Below are 15,073 nucleotides of genomic sequence, written 5' to 3' on the forward strand. Positions count from 1 at the left end.
GATTAAGACGATTACCCCTGTTCAAATGCAGCTGCCCAAACGCATCCCACCCTACCTAGAGGTTTCTCTGGGAGCTGTTCTCAGTCCCGTCAGCCTCCTGGCAAGCAGGGGTGATAAAAACTGGTACTAACCTCTCGCAAGCCAGGGTGACTGTACCAGGCCCTGTGCTAAGATCAGAGCTCTGCATCCATACCTATGGGTAAGTCTTGTTCAGTGTTCCCATTTCCCAGATGAGGTCATGGAAGTGGCAGACCTGGGGTGGGCGTGGGGAGGAGAGGGCCAGCAGGGAAGGGATCAGGAGCTCCGGCCAGCATGAGGGTGCAGGATCGCCCACCACACACCTTACCCCTGTCAGAGAAGCATCCCATCCTTGGAGGGTACACACCAGTGGGCTGAGATGCATGACCTGTCAGATCCCCTTTCTCAATTAGAACAGGAATTCCCAGGCCTGCTCCCAGCATCAAGGCTGCCAGAGCCGCCACCACCACCACAGAATTCCTGGTGAGGAAGAGGAACCATGAGGGCCTAGGGGATGGAGAGCTGATCCGGGCAGGGAGCTGGCCTAACTGTGGCCAGTGGTCCTGTGGTCTCCGGCTCCCGGGTGCACAAGCCAAGAGGCACAGCCAGCAGCCTGGGAAGGCTACTCCTTGGCTCAGCTCTGAGGTGGACCTGGCCTGGCCTGTTTGTGAGCCTGAGGCCATCTGCTCACTGTCTGACATAGCCTCTCCTTGTGCCCGGGGACAGCTAGCTCCTGGTCACCCTGGACACCAAGGACCACCATGTTCCACTCAGCAGCCAGCCTTGCAGGACCCCTGCCCCATCCAAATATCAGCTAGGAAAGGGCATCAGACAAACTCAGGTGAGTTTTTGTCCAGAGAAAGGCTATCTAACCCAAGCCAGGGAAGGCGGTCAAGGGTGGTCAGGGAAGGCTTCCTGGAAGAAGAGATGCCTGAGTTAAGTCTTAAAGGGTAAAGAGGAATTTTCCAGGTGAAGAAGGTAGGGGAGGGGGAAGCAGCTTAGGCAGGCAATGGGGGCAAAAGGAGGGTCTAGCACATTTAAGGAGCTCTTCTTTCCCGCCCTGGCCCTCACTGCTGCTATCTTCCTGCCTGCTTGCCTGCCATGCTCCCATCTTTTTAGAGAGGGTGTTCCAGGCAGGGGTATGACCAAGAGCAAAAGCTCAACAGTGGGGGAGCTGAAGGCGTGGACTCCAATAGGGAGCAGTCTGGTCCTGTGGTGTGGGGGGAAGTGCAGCTGGGGCCAGAGGCCAGGGCCAGCCCATAGAAGGCTTCGACTATCCGACCAGTCTGGAGCATCCCCTCGGGGCAACTGATGGCAGCGTCTCTGCCTGGCCTGGCAGTAGCTGGTCAGCTTCCCAGGGCAGGGCTGGCCTGAGGCCCGTAAAATCATAGGTGAGGAAGAGGGGTCCTGCCCTCCCAGTATTGTGGCCGACTCCCTTTGGAAGCCTTCCACGACTTCATGAAATGAAGTGATCTCTCACATGGGCAAGAAGTCTCCTCTGCCGCCATCTGCTACCAGAAGCCCAGAAAAGCCCGTTGCAGGTGATGTGACTGTCACAGCCCACCTCATGGACCCCCTGGAGCAGGCAGCGCCCTCCTCCTCACACTCATCAGGCTGCAAAGGCACCCCTCAGTTGTGGCTGGAAGAGCACAGGACTCAGCGTCAGCGCTCACCCTCCCTGGCGACAGCCTCCCACTTCTAGATCAGACCATGCCTACTCCCTGAGTCCATGCTGCCACCCTCAAGCCTGGACGCTCCCCTTCCTGACCCCACCACCTGCTTCGGTGCTCACCCCCCAAGCCTGTGGAGTCCCCAGAGTTGCCTTCGAGTCATGGAAGGAGTTTGGGTCATACAGCTCAGAAATCAGTCCACCTTCGTCACTGACTTGGCCCACTAACTTGACCTTGCTGAGCCTCGGTTTGCTTTTCTGCAAAATGGGAAGAGTGATATATCCCTTGAAGGTTTTTGGGAAGCTTGGATGAAGTCAGGTGCGACCCTGGATGTCCATGGCATGACACAGGGCCTGGCATACAGCAGGTGCCCAGCAAACAGTCCCTCCCTGGTGATGGGGATGCTGGTGGCAGTGGTGGTATTCCCTCCCCGTCTGGCCTGTCCCCTCCCTGTATCTGGCTCAGGGTGCCCCTGTCCCAGTGTCTTCTCCACCCTAAGAGCTCCCTCATTTCAAGCCCTGTTCCTTCCCAGATCCTTCTTCTGTCATCAGTGCTTCTGTGCACTGCCATGTCGCAAGCCCCAGCAGCTCATGCCAGGAGCTCTCAGGCCTGGCTCTTCTTCTGGCATCATCTCAGGGTGTCAGGGGCCGTGGGGAGCAAAGAGCAGCTGATGACAAAGACATGGAGGCTGTGATCGCAAAGACAATGGCAGGAACTTGCCGGGTGGCTCTCCTGTGAAACATGGACACATGAGAGAATGCCCCAGCAGAGCCATGTTTGCTTAACCGCCCGAGATCCAGGCGCAGTTGGCAAGCGAGCCCAGAGACCGAGAAGGAGCAGGTGGAGTCACGCTGAGCAGAGATGGTGCCCTGGAGGTTCTGTCACTGCACCCATGCTGCCGAGGGCCACAGAAGCAGAGCTGGAGAGGAGTGTTAACATAGGAGGGATGCAGGCATTCTGGAAATGCTCCTCTGGGACAGCAGCTGTTCCCAGAATGAGCAAGGGCTTTGGAGCCATCAAAACTGGGGTGGAATTTTTACTCTGCCCATGACCAGCTGTGTAGCCTGGGACAGTCCCCTGCACCTCTCTGACCTCTAGGCTGCAATTTCCTCATCTATAAAATGGATCAATGCAGTGACAGCTGAATCAGGCCACCCCCCCCCCCCAATGGCTCCCTGCTACTCTCAGGATGATCTTAGCCATTTGGCCAGGCATTCGAGCCTCGTTGTGGTGTCTGGAGTTCTTTCTCCTGGGCCTTCCTTCTCCCTCTTGTGGCTCCCTATAGGGGCCGTGCACATTCTCCCCTCCCAGCATTTGCACAAGCTATTCCTTTCTCCTTCTCTTTTTCCCTCCTTCCAGCCTGGCTGTCTCCTAGTCAGTATTTGGGGTTCAGGCCAGGTGTCACCCATTGGGGAAGTCTCCTCTGAGTTTGTCCCCAATCGGAACATTTCTTGAGGAAATTGAGTGTCTATTTTTGATTCTCCAGTACTTAGCATGGGCCTAACTCATAACAGGCATTCAATAAATGCAGCCTAGCTGGATGGCAGGAGTGGATAGACAGGTAGCAGATTTTTAGATACATAAGTGGTGTGAACCAAAGGACAGGAAGGTGAACGGTCGGGTGGGTAGACAAGTGAGAAGAAAGGCAGGGAGGGAGGGAGATTGGTTCAATGGGAAGACGGATGGCGGATGGCTGGGTGGATACCTGAGTGGGATGCTAGATATATGGGACAGCAGATGGATGGTGGATTATGGGGGAATGGAATAATAGACTGATGGATGCGGTGAGCCAGAGGGTGAGTGGATGGATGGATGGATGGATGGATGGATGGATGGATGGGCAAATGGCAAGAAGGCGGAATGATTTCATAAGTATTTGCTTGGATTTGGTGGTTCAGTGGATGGATGGGTATGAGAACGGGTAGGTAGATGGGTGGGTGAGTGGACTGTTGGGTAAGTGAGTGGGTATATGGATGGATGGAAGGATAAGGGTGTGCAGGTGGGTAACTAGGTAGGTGGATGGGTGAGTAGATAGCAAGATAGTTTATGGATGATTGCAAGGATTGGATGGTTGGAAAGATGAATGAGTGGGGGTGTAGGTCAGTGGGTAGGTGAATGAACAGTAAAATTTCATGTGGCTAAATGCCTGACATCTTGCCCAGAAGCAGAGGGGTGGTCTGGATTCTGGGATTTGAGTTAATTGTCCTTCACTGGGAGAAACCAGTGCCAATTAGGCAAATAGATCCAGTCCCAGCAGGTCCTGCAGCAGGCTTGCTAATTGACTCCAACCTGACAGACCCTGGCTCGGACTTACAGTGGCCTGTGTCTTATTGATTTGTAAATTACACTCACACACTTCCGAAAGGATTATAGGTGACATAATAGTAAACCTGCGTGCAACAGGACAGTTAAAAATAAAGTGAGAAAGGGGAAAGCTACAGAGCAGAGTGGTTAAAAGCGTACCTGTGTTCACTCCTGGATCTGCGGCTTACTAGCTAGGTGACACTGGGCAAGGGGCTTCACCTCTCTGAAGCTCATTTTCCCACATGCGTAGGAAGCTGGGGAGGAAGAGATGACGGAAGGAAGGGAAGTTGGTTTCATGGAGAAATGTATGATGATGAATGGATTACCAAAGTGGGACGCTAGATGTGTGGGTGGGTGGGCGTACTGGTGGTGGCTTTCTGGGCCAGTGGAATGGCAGACAGATGGAGAGGATAAGTGAGGGTGGGTGGATGAATGGGGAGACGGATGATGGGTGGATGAGCAAATGGGGACAACAAGAATTCTATCTCATGGGGTGTTGTGAGCATTGAGCAGTGATGGCACTAAGTAAGCACTTAGAATAACATAGTATATGGAGTCCTCTTGATATCAGAGTCCGTATTTCCCGGAGGAAAAATCCAGACACCCAGACTGATGGTGTAAGCAGGAGAGAGCATTTGATGTCTGGGCGGGCCAGCGGTGGGGACGAGGTGGGGGGTTAGATGGTTTGAACCGTGAGCCAGACTCTGCCTGGCCCGAAAGGCACTCACAGTGCAGGTGGGCTATGAGTCAAGGTGTCAAGGCAGGGTAACAAGTTTCCTCTCCTCTTAATTATTTTCTTAATTTTTGTTATTGAGGTGTAGTTGACATTCTCTCCTCTCCTTTTAAATGGCCATGACAATTGTTCCCAAGTAATTGTGAGGATCTCAGGAAATGAAGTCAGAGAGTGCTCAGCACCGCACGGGGCACACAGTTGGTGCTCAGTAATGCCGACTGCCATCATTCTATTTTTATTACCTACTTCATAGGTGGGAAGGGTCTGTGGATTCACTTAAGGCAAAGGGCTTTAAAGGTTACAAATCCCAGAGCTGATGCTGCCTGCGAGAGGCAGACTGGTACGTTGGGAAGGCTCAAGGGCAATAGGCTCGGGTTCAGCTTCTGATGTGCTGCGTGGCCTTGGCCAAGTCACCTAACCTCCCAGAGCTTCAGTTTCCATGTGCGTCAAGTGGGACTGGTATCCGGCATCGCTCAGCGTTGTCGTGAGGACTCCTGGAGCTCTTCTGTGTGCAGAGCTGTTCCCGTCCCCGCTTCCCTTCTCCCCCTTCCCCAGGCAAGTCCTGGTGTTCGTTTCCCGCCCGCCCCACCCCCAGCAACCCCTTCCCAGACCTCCATCCATCATCCTGTCCTTTGCGGAGGTTAAGTGGGTCCCCAAGCAGCGAATCCAAACTCTCCCGAAGCCCCTGCCGCACAATGCGGCCCGCTGTTAGCGAGCAGCCCGGCTGGCCCGGAGGATTGGGTTTCAGGCAGGCGGCCGGCGCTGGCGGATGCCCAGGCCAGCAGCGGACAGGCGGGGGACCGAGCGGAGGAACCGGCGTCGCGGGGACTCCTCCGCCTGAGCCTGAGAAAACAAGAGCCGGCTCCAGGCAGGCAACCGAGGCAGAGGAGGGCCTCCGGGCGGCGGGAGGACAAGGAGGGGCAGGGGCAGAAGGATTTTACATTAGCTGGGTCCCCTTTCCGGGAGCCCGAGGGCAGAGCAGGGGGCCGAGCTGGAAAAACACCGCGCTCCCTGTTGGCAGGTTTCACCTTAGAAAGTCCCCGGGCTGCCTGGGGCCGGCTCAGGGCACCTCGCCACCCCCGCTCGGGCCACCTCGCCGCCCCCGCTCGGGCCACCTCGCCGCCCCCACTCGGGCCACCTCGCCGCCCCCGCTCGCCTTGGTTTTGGCCCAGATGCTCTTGGCCGCCCATCTTCATTGGTTTTCAGGGGCGAGGGCTTGGAGAAGCTGATCTGGGTTCAAATCCAGCTCTTCTGCTTTCTGGCTGTGTGACTTTGGGCGAGTCTCTTAGCCTTTCTGAACTCGGTTTCCTCATCCGTGCAACGGGGACAATAGTGCCGGCTGTGCAGGGTGTGCGGAGTGACCGGCTCGGGGTCTGGCACCCAGGGCATAGGACGTGAAACCGTGATTTTCCCTCCCGCTTGTGAGGCAGGCTGGTGCGTTCCGGGTCAGACCAAAGGGGTCAGATCCTGCCCCACCCCTCACTGGCCATGTGGTCCTGGGGGAGCTATCTCTCCAAGCCTCAGTTTCCCCGGAAGCTTGCTCTGGGGCGACAGTGAGCTAGACAGTGTTGATGAAGCCCCTGCCCGCCGTCAGCCTCCATGAGAGTTAGCGGTTTTCACTGGTGCCTTTCCTTTGCTGGGCGCCTGGGTGGCTCCGTGGGTTAAGCATCCAACTCCTGATTTTGGCTCAGGTCAGGATCTCAGGTGGTTAGATCAAGCCCCACGTAGTGCTCTGCAGGGCTTAGAGGGGAGCCTGCTTGAGAGTCTCTGTCCTTCTCCCTCTGCCCCACCCCTACTCATGCACTCTTTCTCTCTCTCTCTCTCAAATAACTAAATAAATCTTAAAAAAAAAAAAGTTTGCACCCAATGCCTCCTTGGATCTTCAAAGCAACCCTGTGAGGGGTCCCTGGGTGGCACAGCGGTTAAGCGTCTGCCTTCGGCTCAGGGCGTGATCCCCGCGTTCTGGGATCGAGCCCCACATCAGGCTCCTCCGCTATGAGCCTGCTTCTTCCTCTCCCCCTCCCCCTGCTTGTGTTCCGTCTCTAGCTGGCTGTCTCTATCCTGTCGAATAAATAAATAAAATCTTTAAAAACAACAACAACAAAGCAACCCTGTGAATACACAGAGCAAGGATTTTGTGATCCTCATTTTCCAGCTGAGGAAACTGAGGCTCAGGAAAGTGAAGTGACTTTTCCAAGTCACCCAGTTTGTCAGTGGCCTTGAATTTTATCTCCTGGTTCCTGTCTGTTGCCTCCTCTTGGAATTTCTAATGTGGATGTGGACCATAGAAAGAATGCTCCAACTCCCAGCCATTGACTGCCTGGGTATGGCCCATGGTAGGGTAGACGGGCCTGCGTTCGAGTCACCGCAGCCCTATTAGCCCCAGACGGGGAGCAGCTAGAGCTGCCGGAAAGGGCTTGGAGCAGCATCTGCAGCTTGGGTCCTGTACCAGGCTGATCTGCTAGCTGGGCTATGGGCTGCTGGCCAGTCTGGAGCAAAGACCCCAAGGAACAACTACTAGGTGTCTATCCATTTTCAGGAGAGACCACATCACTACCCCTCTCAGGAATCCTCCATAACTCCCCATTGCCTATGGGACAAGATCCAAACTCCTTGGCCTCACATTCAAGGCCCAGAAGTTCTGGCCCCATCCTAAGCTCCCATAGCTTTCCATGAAGCATTTGCTCCTACCGAATGGGACAGAAACTCTAGCATGGTGCCGGGTTAAGTACATGTGCTCTGATGGGCGGCAGACAGAGATGCACCACTTCCTGGCCATGCAGGCACTGAACCGTCTCTCCTAACTTCAGTTTTCCCATCTGTAAAGGGAGATGATCAACTACCTACTTTATTGGTACGGCGAAATGATATAACGAGTGCTAAACCCTCAGCCCAGCGCTCACGACTGAGAACAAGTCCTCAGGTTTTCCTGTTGTCCAAAGTGCCCTGCAGTTTCAGGCCTCTGTGCCTTTGATGTGCAGTACTCCATACGTGGCATGCCCTTGTCCTCTTCTCCCAGCTCCAATGCCACCTCCTCCTTTGCTAATTTCCTGGTCAAAGCTAATACCTTCTGTCCCTGGGTTTCCTGGCCCCCGACCGGGACCAGCATTCTCACCCTGCCTCTTTGTGTAGAAAGTTCATGTGTCAGGCACTAATCTGGAAGCTCCTTGAGGGAAGGATTTGCTGATCTATTTTGACATCCCCAGTGCCCAGCACAGGGCCTGGCACACAGTAGGTAGATTAGATGTTCGTGGAATGACCGTGATCTTATTACTTAACCCAGGAGAATTCAGGGACAGCTGCCAGGAAGAGAGAGCCTTTGAGTTAAGTTTTGGAAGAGAAGTTAGCCTAACTTCTTTATTAGGCTAACAAAGCTGGAAGGGCCAGGCATTCCAGGCAGAAAAACCTGGAAGGGTCAAGTGACCAGGACCATGCTTGCAGAAGGAACTTCAGGGTGGCTGGACACTAGGGACATAGGCGAGCATGGCTGGAAGATAATTAACTGGCCTGTCCAGCAGGAGCCTTGAAGACAGGGAGCTAGGGGCTAAGACGTTCTCGTGCCGGCAGCGGGAGCTCTGAAGGGCATTAAGCTCGGTTAAGACATGATCAACATGGACTTTAGAAAACATCACCCAGCTGCCATGTGGAGGTCAAGTACATCCACTGTGGGCCAGAACCAGTTCTCAGGGCTAGGGATACAGTGGTAAGGAGGCAGACACAGAGCTCCCCCAGAATGAGGGCCCTGGGAGACGGCAGATCAGTGGGACTCCCCTACCTGATGTCACCTAATGGTCACATGACCCATTTTACAGATGGGAAACTGAGGGTCAGAGAGGAGCTCAGGCTTGCCTGTAGTCACACCATGGAGAGTGCCAGAGCCAAGGTTCTAGCCTAGACAGTCTGAGCCCCACTCCCCTGCTGCCCTTCCCTCCTTCCCCTCCCGTCCTCAGTCAGGCCCACACAGAGGGAGAGAATAAACACAGAGAGCCCCAGTGATTTTGCGTGTGTGTGTGTGTGTGTGTGTGTGTGTGTGTGTTGTCTTTTTTAAGACTATAGCTGCAAAATCTTGAAAACCATGCAGATGGGGGCGCCTGGGGGGCTCAGTCGGTTAAGCGTCTGACTCTTGATTTCGGCTCAGGTCATGATCTCAGTGTCATGAGATCAAGCCCCACATCAGGCTCTGCACTGAGTGTGGAGCCTGCTTAAGACTCCCTCCTCCTCCTTCCGCCCCCCGCCACTCATAGTCTCTCTTTCCCTTTAAAAACAAAAAAACAAAAAAAAAAACAAAAAAACAAAAAAAAACAGTCCCGCAGATGTAAAATGAGACAGATGTGATTTCCGATGCCAGCCTCACCCGTGTGCCCTTGTGAAGGTTGCTTTACCTCCCTGACCTCTGTTTCTGCATCTATAAAATGGGGTTAATAGCATATACCCCCACAAGTTGTCCTGAGCCAGAAGCTGTATTTGGAATGCCCGTACACAGTAGGTGCTTAATGAAAGTTCCTCCTCGTCTCTTTGGAACTCTCATACACTGCCATTAGTCCGGACAAACGGGGTCCGCGGCCCACTCGGGGGTCATACAGAGCTGAACAGGGCTGGATCGGGGAGCAGAGCGTGGCCGCCGCTCCAGCCTGAAACAGGGGCGGTGGTAGCGTCCGCCAGGGCCTCCTCACCCAGCCACCTCCTGTCGGCTCCACGCTAACGACTTCAGTGTGTCTCCCCTTTTAGCTCAAGTATTTCTGAAATGCACACTGCTCGTTCACACATAGCCAGAGGGGCCTACGGGCCTCCCCAGCCTGCGCAATCAGGACCTCCTGATTGCTTTCTTCTGTGCAGTCTCCAGGAAGGAGAGGGGGTGCGGGCGCAGTGGGGCTAGGGCCAAAGCCGCTGCCATGGCGCGAACCCGGTTTTCCCACCGACGCAGGCTGTCCCAGTTGGCGGCCGGAGGCCCTGGTTCCAGCTTTCTCCGGGGTGTTGAGAATCTGTCCGCACAGCCTCATCTCCTCATCTAACCATTGGGATTTTAAAAGATGGTCTCGGAGCACATTCACGGCTTGCAAACCAGATATTTCCATAGGGCTCGCTGGGGTGGGAGTGTCCAGGGGCGAGGAGAAGGGCAGTGTGGGGCAGGGCAGGAGCGGGGGAGGGGCACCAGAGAAGCAGGCAGGGATGTGGCCAGGTGGATGTGGTCCAGCCAGGGCCCTCAGAGAGCTGCCGACCGTCACCAACACTGACTCCTTCCCACGGACCGTGCTGTTGCTCACCTCCTCGCCTTTGCCTCTCCTGTTCCCTCTGCCTCACATGCCCTTCCCATTCAGCCTCTCCTAACTCCCTCCTCACTCATTCCTCAAGCCTCCATTCAAGTGTCACTTCCTCCAGGAAAGCCATCCCTAAATTGAGCATTTTCTTCCTCTCCTTCCACACCCAGTTCCCACACCCACAGTGCCCCATGCGAGTCCCTGTCACAGTCTTTGTCACATCGTGTGGTGATTAATTATCTGTGTACAGCAAAAACAGCTTCCCCTGCATGAGGGATTGTCATTGTCACAGTGGGGATGGGATGGGGACATTTCTCCTGCTTCAGAAGCGTCTCTGTTCAATCTCGCGGTCCCCAAAGTGTGGGAAGTGAAATGATGTTAGGTAGTTTGCAGAGGAACATTTTTAATTGTAATAGTTGTGTGTTTATTTTCCTTCTTTTTATGGCAAGTGATATTGGTTTCCCGTTTATAATAATGATAACTTTTTCCTCTTTAAAATGCACTTAAAAGAAGAGTCAGCTGGAAGAAAAATAGTAGCTAAATATAGCATAGATTGTAGGTGGCAATGGCTGAAGTCATGAATGTTGTTCTGATGGAGCAGAACATTAGCCTGGAGGTGGGGGGTGATCTCAGCCTCTGACTGTAGACCTACTATGTGCCAAGCCCCGTGCTGGGTCTTGGGGGCAGGCAGAGGAGGTGTGGAGGGGGAGATGATCAGAAGGAATGGTATGTATGGGGTACTGGGCTGAGAGAGAGCCCCACACAGTCCGTGCAGCTGCAGCACTGCTTGTGAATGCAAGATGTGTGACCTTGGGCAAGTTCCTGAGCCTTTATAAGCCTCAGTTTTCCCATCTGTGAAATGGGATGATATTAACTATGTCTTGGCATTGTTGGAAGAACGTTGGTGAGGGTCTCCAGGTCCTAATAGAAAGGTCTCTGTCTCAGTGACCATGAGTTCTCTCCCTTTTGCAGATTTTTGGGACTGGAGGGCAGATGTCTGGGGTGTTATGGGGAGAAGGAAGGAAGTGCTGGTGGTGGAACGTGGCCTGGCTTTCTGAACCTGCCCAGGTTCCTCGGGCAAGAACTACTAGCCCCAGATTCCCCAGGGAACTGAATGTGACTTTCATGCTCATTTTGAGAGGAACAAAGAGGAAACTCAGGGCATCCCAGCAAAGCAGCATCAGACGGATCAGGAAGGGCTTCCCGGGGGCTGCAGTGCTGGAGCAAGAGGCTGATGCTTGTCAGATGTTGGCAAGCACTGTCTGGAGGGTGGGGGGGGCCTCTCGGACCCGCCTTCACTTTCGGGGGTCACCTCATGAGTCTAGAGGAAATGGTGTGTGTGCAGGCACTGGATCAGCCAAAAGACACCACACTCGGTCTAAAAAAAGATTATCTGCCACTCACCGAGGCTCTGCTTTGTGCTGGGCCCAAAGTTAACATGTTTCCCTGTCCTTTCATCCTCCTAGCCCCACTCAGAAGGCACTATGGCCATTTTCCAGGTGAAGAAACTAAGGCTTTGGGAAGGTTACAGGTCCAAGCTGACAAGGCAACTAGGGGCAGCGCAGGTGTTAGAATCGCAGTCCCTCCGACCTCCTGACCCCTACTTTATCTGCTCTGCCTACCTGCCTTGTGTGCAGTGGGGTGGAGGGAGGTGTCAATGTTGAAAAGCAAAAGGCCGAGGGTAAGTTGGGGAGAGAGCACCCATGGGTGTCCTCCTGCCACAGCCCCAAAGGGTAACAGCTTTCCCAGAGGCAGGCTTCTGGACAAAGCCAGGATTGGCACAGGGAGAAGGGAGCCTCCTGCATGCCGCCCGCCCAGGGGATCTGCAAACTTCACACTCCCTCTTAGCCCCTTCCTGTCTGTGAACCAACTAGCCCTTTGACTTTTGGCCTCCTGAAATCCTCCCCTTACTGGTTCCAGGTGAGGTGGGAGGCAGAGCTGGGGAACCGTGGAACACCCCCCAGACCCAGCTGCCTGGGAGCCTGGAGTTCGAGCACCAGCCTTTAGTCCGTGACTTTTGGCAAGTCCTTTGCCCTCTCTGGGTCTGAGCTTCCACCCATACAATGAGGATGTCAGCTCACAGCCCCTCCTCTGGGCCATGGAATCCTCTAGAGCTTGGCCTCTGGGTCAGCCCAAGAATCCAGCCAAGGGGTGGGGCCACCTGCTTGGCAGGCTTGCCTCCCCCACCCGACCCCTTTCTAGTCCCAAGCAGAGTCTCCTCTCCCTTGTTCCACACGGCTCCCAGCAGCTGTTCCTCAGGCCCAGGCAGAGAGCCCGGCTTGGCGCGTCTCTGGCTGAGGCCGATGAGAGAAAACAGGTTAAAAGTTCAGCCCTTGTTCTCTCCAGGAAGAAAAATCTGTAGCATTCGGAGTGTGAAAAGGAACCCTTTTTCAGCTCCAGAGCGGCACAATAGAACTTCCCTCCAATTTGCCATCAAAAAGATGCCCTTGGCACTGGACTCCACCGTCCCTGGCACCCCTCCTCCCCCATCACCAGCCCCCCGTGCAAGGGGACACAGCGACTGCAGACATCAGCCACAGGCGGTCATAGGGACACTGCTGCTTCCTCCATTGTCAGCTCGTGGGTCTGACTGGGGTCACCTCTGGCTGAATGCTTCCTCCCATCCACGCCGCTCCTGCCCTAGTTCAAGACCTTGTTGCTCCCATTTCGACCTTCACAGTGGCCCGGGCACTGTGCACCCTGCCCCCACTAGCCTCCCCCGAGTTCATCCGGTGCAGGCTATCCAACTAAGTATCCAGAAGTTTATAGCGTCCGAGGCTGGAGATCTGCACCGCCCACTCTGCCACCAGCTCCTACGGGATCTTCAGGAAGTCTCTTCCCGTCTCTGTGCCTCACTGCCCTAGCTCCGAAACGAAGCCGTGGGGCTGGGCCACGGTTAGCATCTCAAGTGGCGGGTGTTAGTTTCCTGGCCTGCCGTGGTGGGGAGCATCGTGCAGCCACGGGGGGGGGGGGCGTGGACCGATGAGTGAGGTCTGCTGGGGCACCTCACCCACGCGCGCTGAGCTAGGTGGCGTGGAAGGTCCAGCTGTGACCTCGGTCTCTCTGCCTGCTCTCTCGTGGCTATTTGTATTCACGCCTTATCACCACTACTCGACCGTGAACAGCTCCACAGTAGGGTCTCACTCTTCGCCATTTTCTCTCTCAGGGTCCCCAGTGCCTGGCGCGTAAGGAACATCAGGATATATGTGTTGAATGAACGCTTGAAGGGGGCCAATATAAATCTACTCATTGTAGTTCAGCTCAAGAAGTGTTTTGAATTCCCTATGGCAGGGAAGGGGAAGTGGGAAGGGGTCCTGGGCCTTATCTGGGGAAGAAAGGGGCTCTCTCTGGCCCTCGGGGTCTTCTTCGTCACAGGCTGTGTGGCGCCTTCCTTCCAGCTGCTGGAGTGGGGGGCGGGGCAAGTGGGGCCCTGGCTGGTTCAGAAGCTCATTTGAATTTCCTCAACCCCCAGAGGGCAGGTGACAGACTGGAGCTACTTGGCACAGGGCTCACCCTCAACACCCATCCCCCCATCCCCCCATCCCCCCCCCCCACTCCTAGGGCCCTATCCTAAGAGCACCTTTGACTGAACCCTCAGGGGGGAAGCCCCAGTGTGGGGACACTATGGAGGACTCCAGGTGCCTGGAGAAGGGGGGAGGGTGTCCCCGATAGGAAGTTTGGGCCAGAGAGCCGAGGTGGAGTAACTGATGGGGCTCAGCTGGCACCAAAGAGAGAGGCCTTTCTAAGGGCCACAGTCCAGTTCTTGAGAATTTGATGCAAGCCGAAAAGCAAACAGATACCCAAAGTTTGACATAAAATTTCCAGGGTTGCCTGGTGGACTCTCTGAAGCCCACCCAGGAGAGTCCCGGTTAAGACCCTTCTCCACCAGCAAGGGAGGGAAGCGGCACTAGCCAGGTTGGTTGGACAGGGTGGGCTGAGAGGAGGCGTGGCCACCGGCGGAAGGGTGGGAGCTGCGCCTTAAGGGGTGGAGCCTGGAGGGGTAGAATCAGACGATTGGCCGGAAGGTGGGAGTGGGTGGGATCGTGGAGTGGGAGACCTAGTGGGAGGGTAGTCTGCCCGAGTACAGCCAGATGATTGATTGGTGCAATGGAAGTAGGTGGCGCTCAGTAAAGAAGGCCCTTGAGGGGTGGGGGTCTTGGGGCGATTGACAGCACTCGGTAGGTGGGCGGCAGTGACTCTTGGCTTTCCTCACAGAAACGCTGATGGACTCAACCACAGCGACGGCGGAGCTGGGCTGGATCGTGCATCCTCCGTCAGGGGTGAGTCGGTGGTCCCCAAACCCTGCCTGGTCCCTCAGAAGACCTCGGGTTCTGCTGCAGGGCCTGGATGCCCCGAAATTCCAGCCCCTTTCCCTCCTTCAGGGCCCAGGGCTGGCCTCTTATTGCCTCGCCCTCCTGGTCCCCGACTATTGATGGAGTGCTGGTTACCATGACAACATGCCGGCTGCTTTCAGCCTTTATCCCGTGGCATCCTCAGGGCAAGGCTGAGAAGTAGGAACTGGCGCTGCCCCCATTTTACAGATGAGGAAAGTGAACTGTCGTTTTCTGAGCACCCACTGTACACATACTGTATCAAGGAAGCACCTTTATACACATCATCGCCAATCATATGGGGAGGAAACACCTCCATTTTACAGGTAAGGAAACTGAGGCTCAGAGAGTTGAAGCTGCCTGCCAGGGGCGTTACACCTAGTTAGCGATGGGGCTCAGGTTTGTAACCAGGGCTGTGACCGAGTCCTCTGGGCCCCCTTTCTGAGTCCCCATAACACAAGGCTCCCCGTCCCTGAGCTCTTATCATCACACTTCCATGAGTCCCATACTTCCCTGGGCCAGTGGTTTGAGCCCAGGTAGGCTGTGAGTCCCTCAAGAGCAAGAGCAGGCACAGTGTGAGAGTCCTCTTTCTTCCGGCACCAACTTACATACAAGCTGTGGGGCCGGACGTGCCTGAAATTCTGTCCCAATCCTGCCACTCACCAGCTGCGTGATTTGGGGCCAGTTCCTTAACCTGTCTGAGCTTCAGTTTCCGAGGAAATGATGGTGGTCATGTGCTCTGCACCGGACTGTTGTGGG

At 55.2% G+C, this 15,073-nt stretch overlaps 1 protein-coding gene across 4 annotated transcripts in view; it reads left to right on the forward strand.

The window, feature by feature from the left end:
- EPHB2 (EPH receptor B2) overlaps window positions 1-15,073 on the forward strand; it is a 182,839-nt gene that overhangs the window by 46,848 nt on the left and 120,918 nt on the right. For all 4 annotated transcript variants that reach the window (XM_026517095.4, XM_026517097.4, XM_026517096.4 and 1 more), the window contains exon 2: window positions 14,199-14,263. In XM_026517095.4, coding sequence (XP_026372880.2) covers window positions 14,199-14,263 — 65 coding nt within the window. The remainder of the gene's footprint in view (window positions 1-14,198; window positions 14,264-15,073) is intronic.

The sequence above is a fragment of the Ursus arctos genome, unplaced genomic scaffold (assembly GCF_023065955.2).
Source record: "Ursus arctos isolate Adak ecotype North America unplaced genomic scaffold, UrsArc2.0 scaffold_32, whole genome shotgun sequence".
NCBI classification, from domain to species: domain Eukaryota; kingdom Metazoa; phylum Chordata; class Mammalia; order Carnivora; family Ursidae; genus Ursus; species Ursus arctos.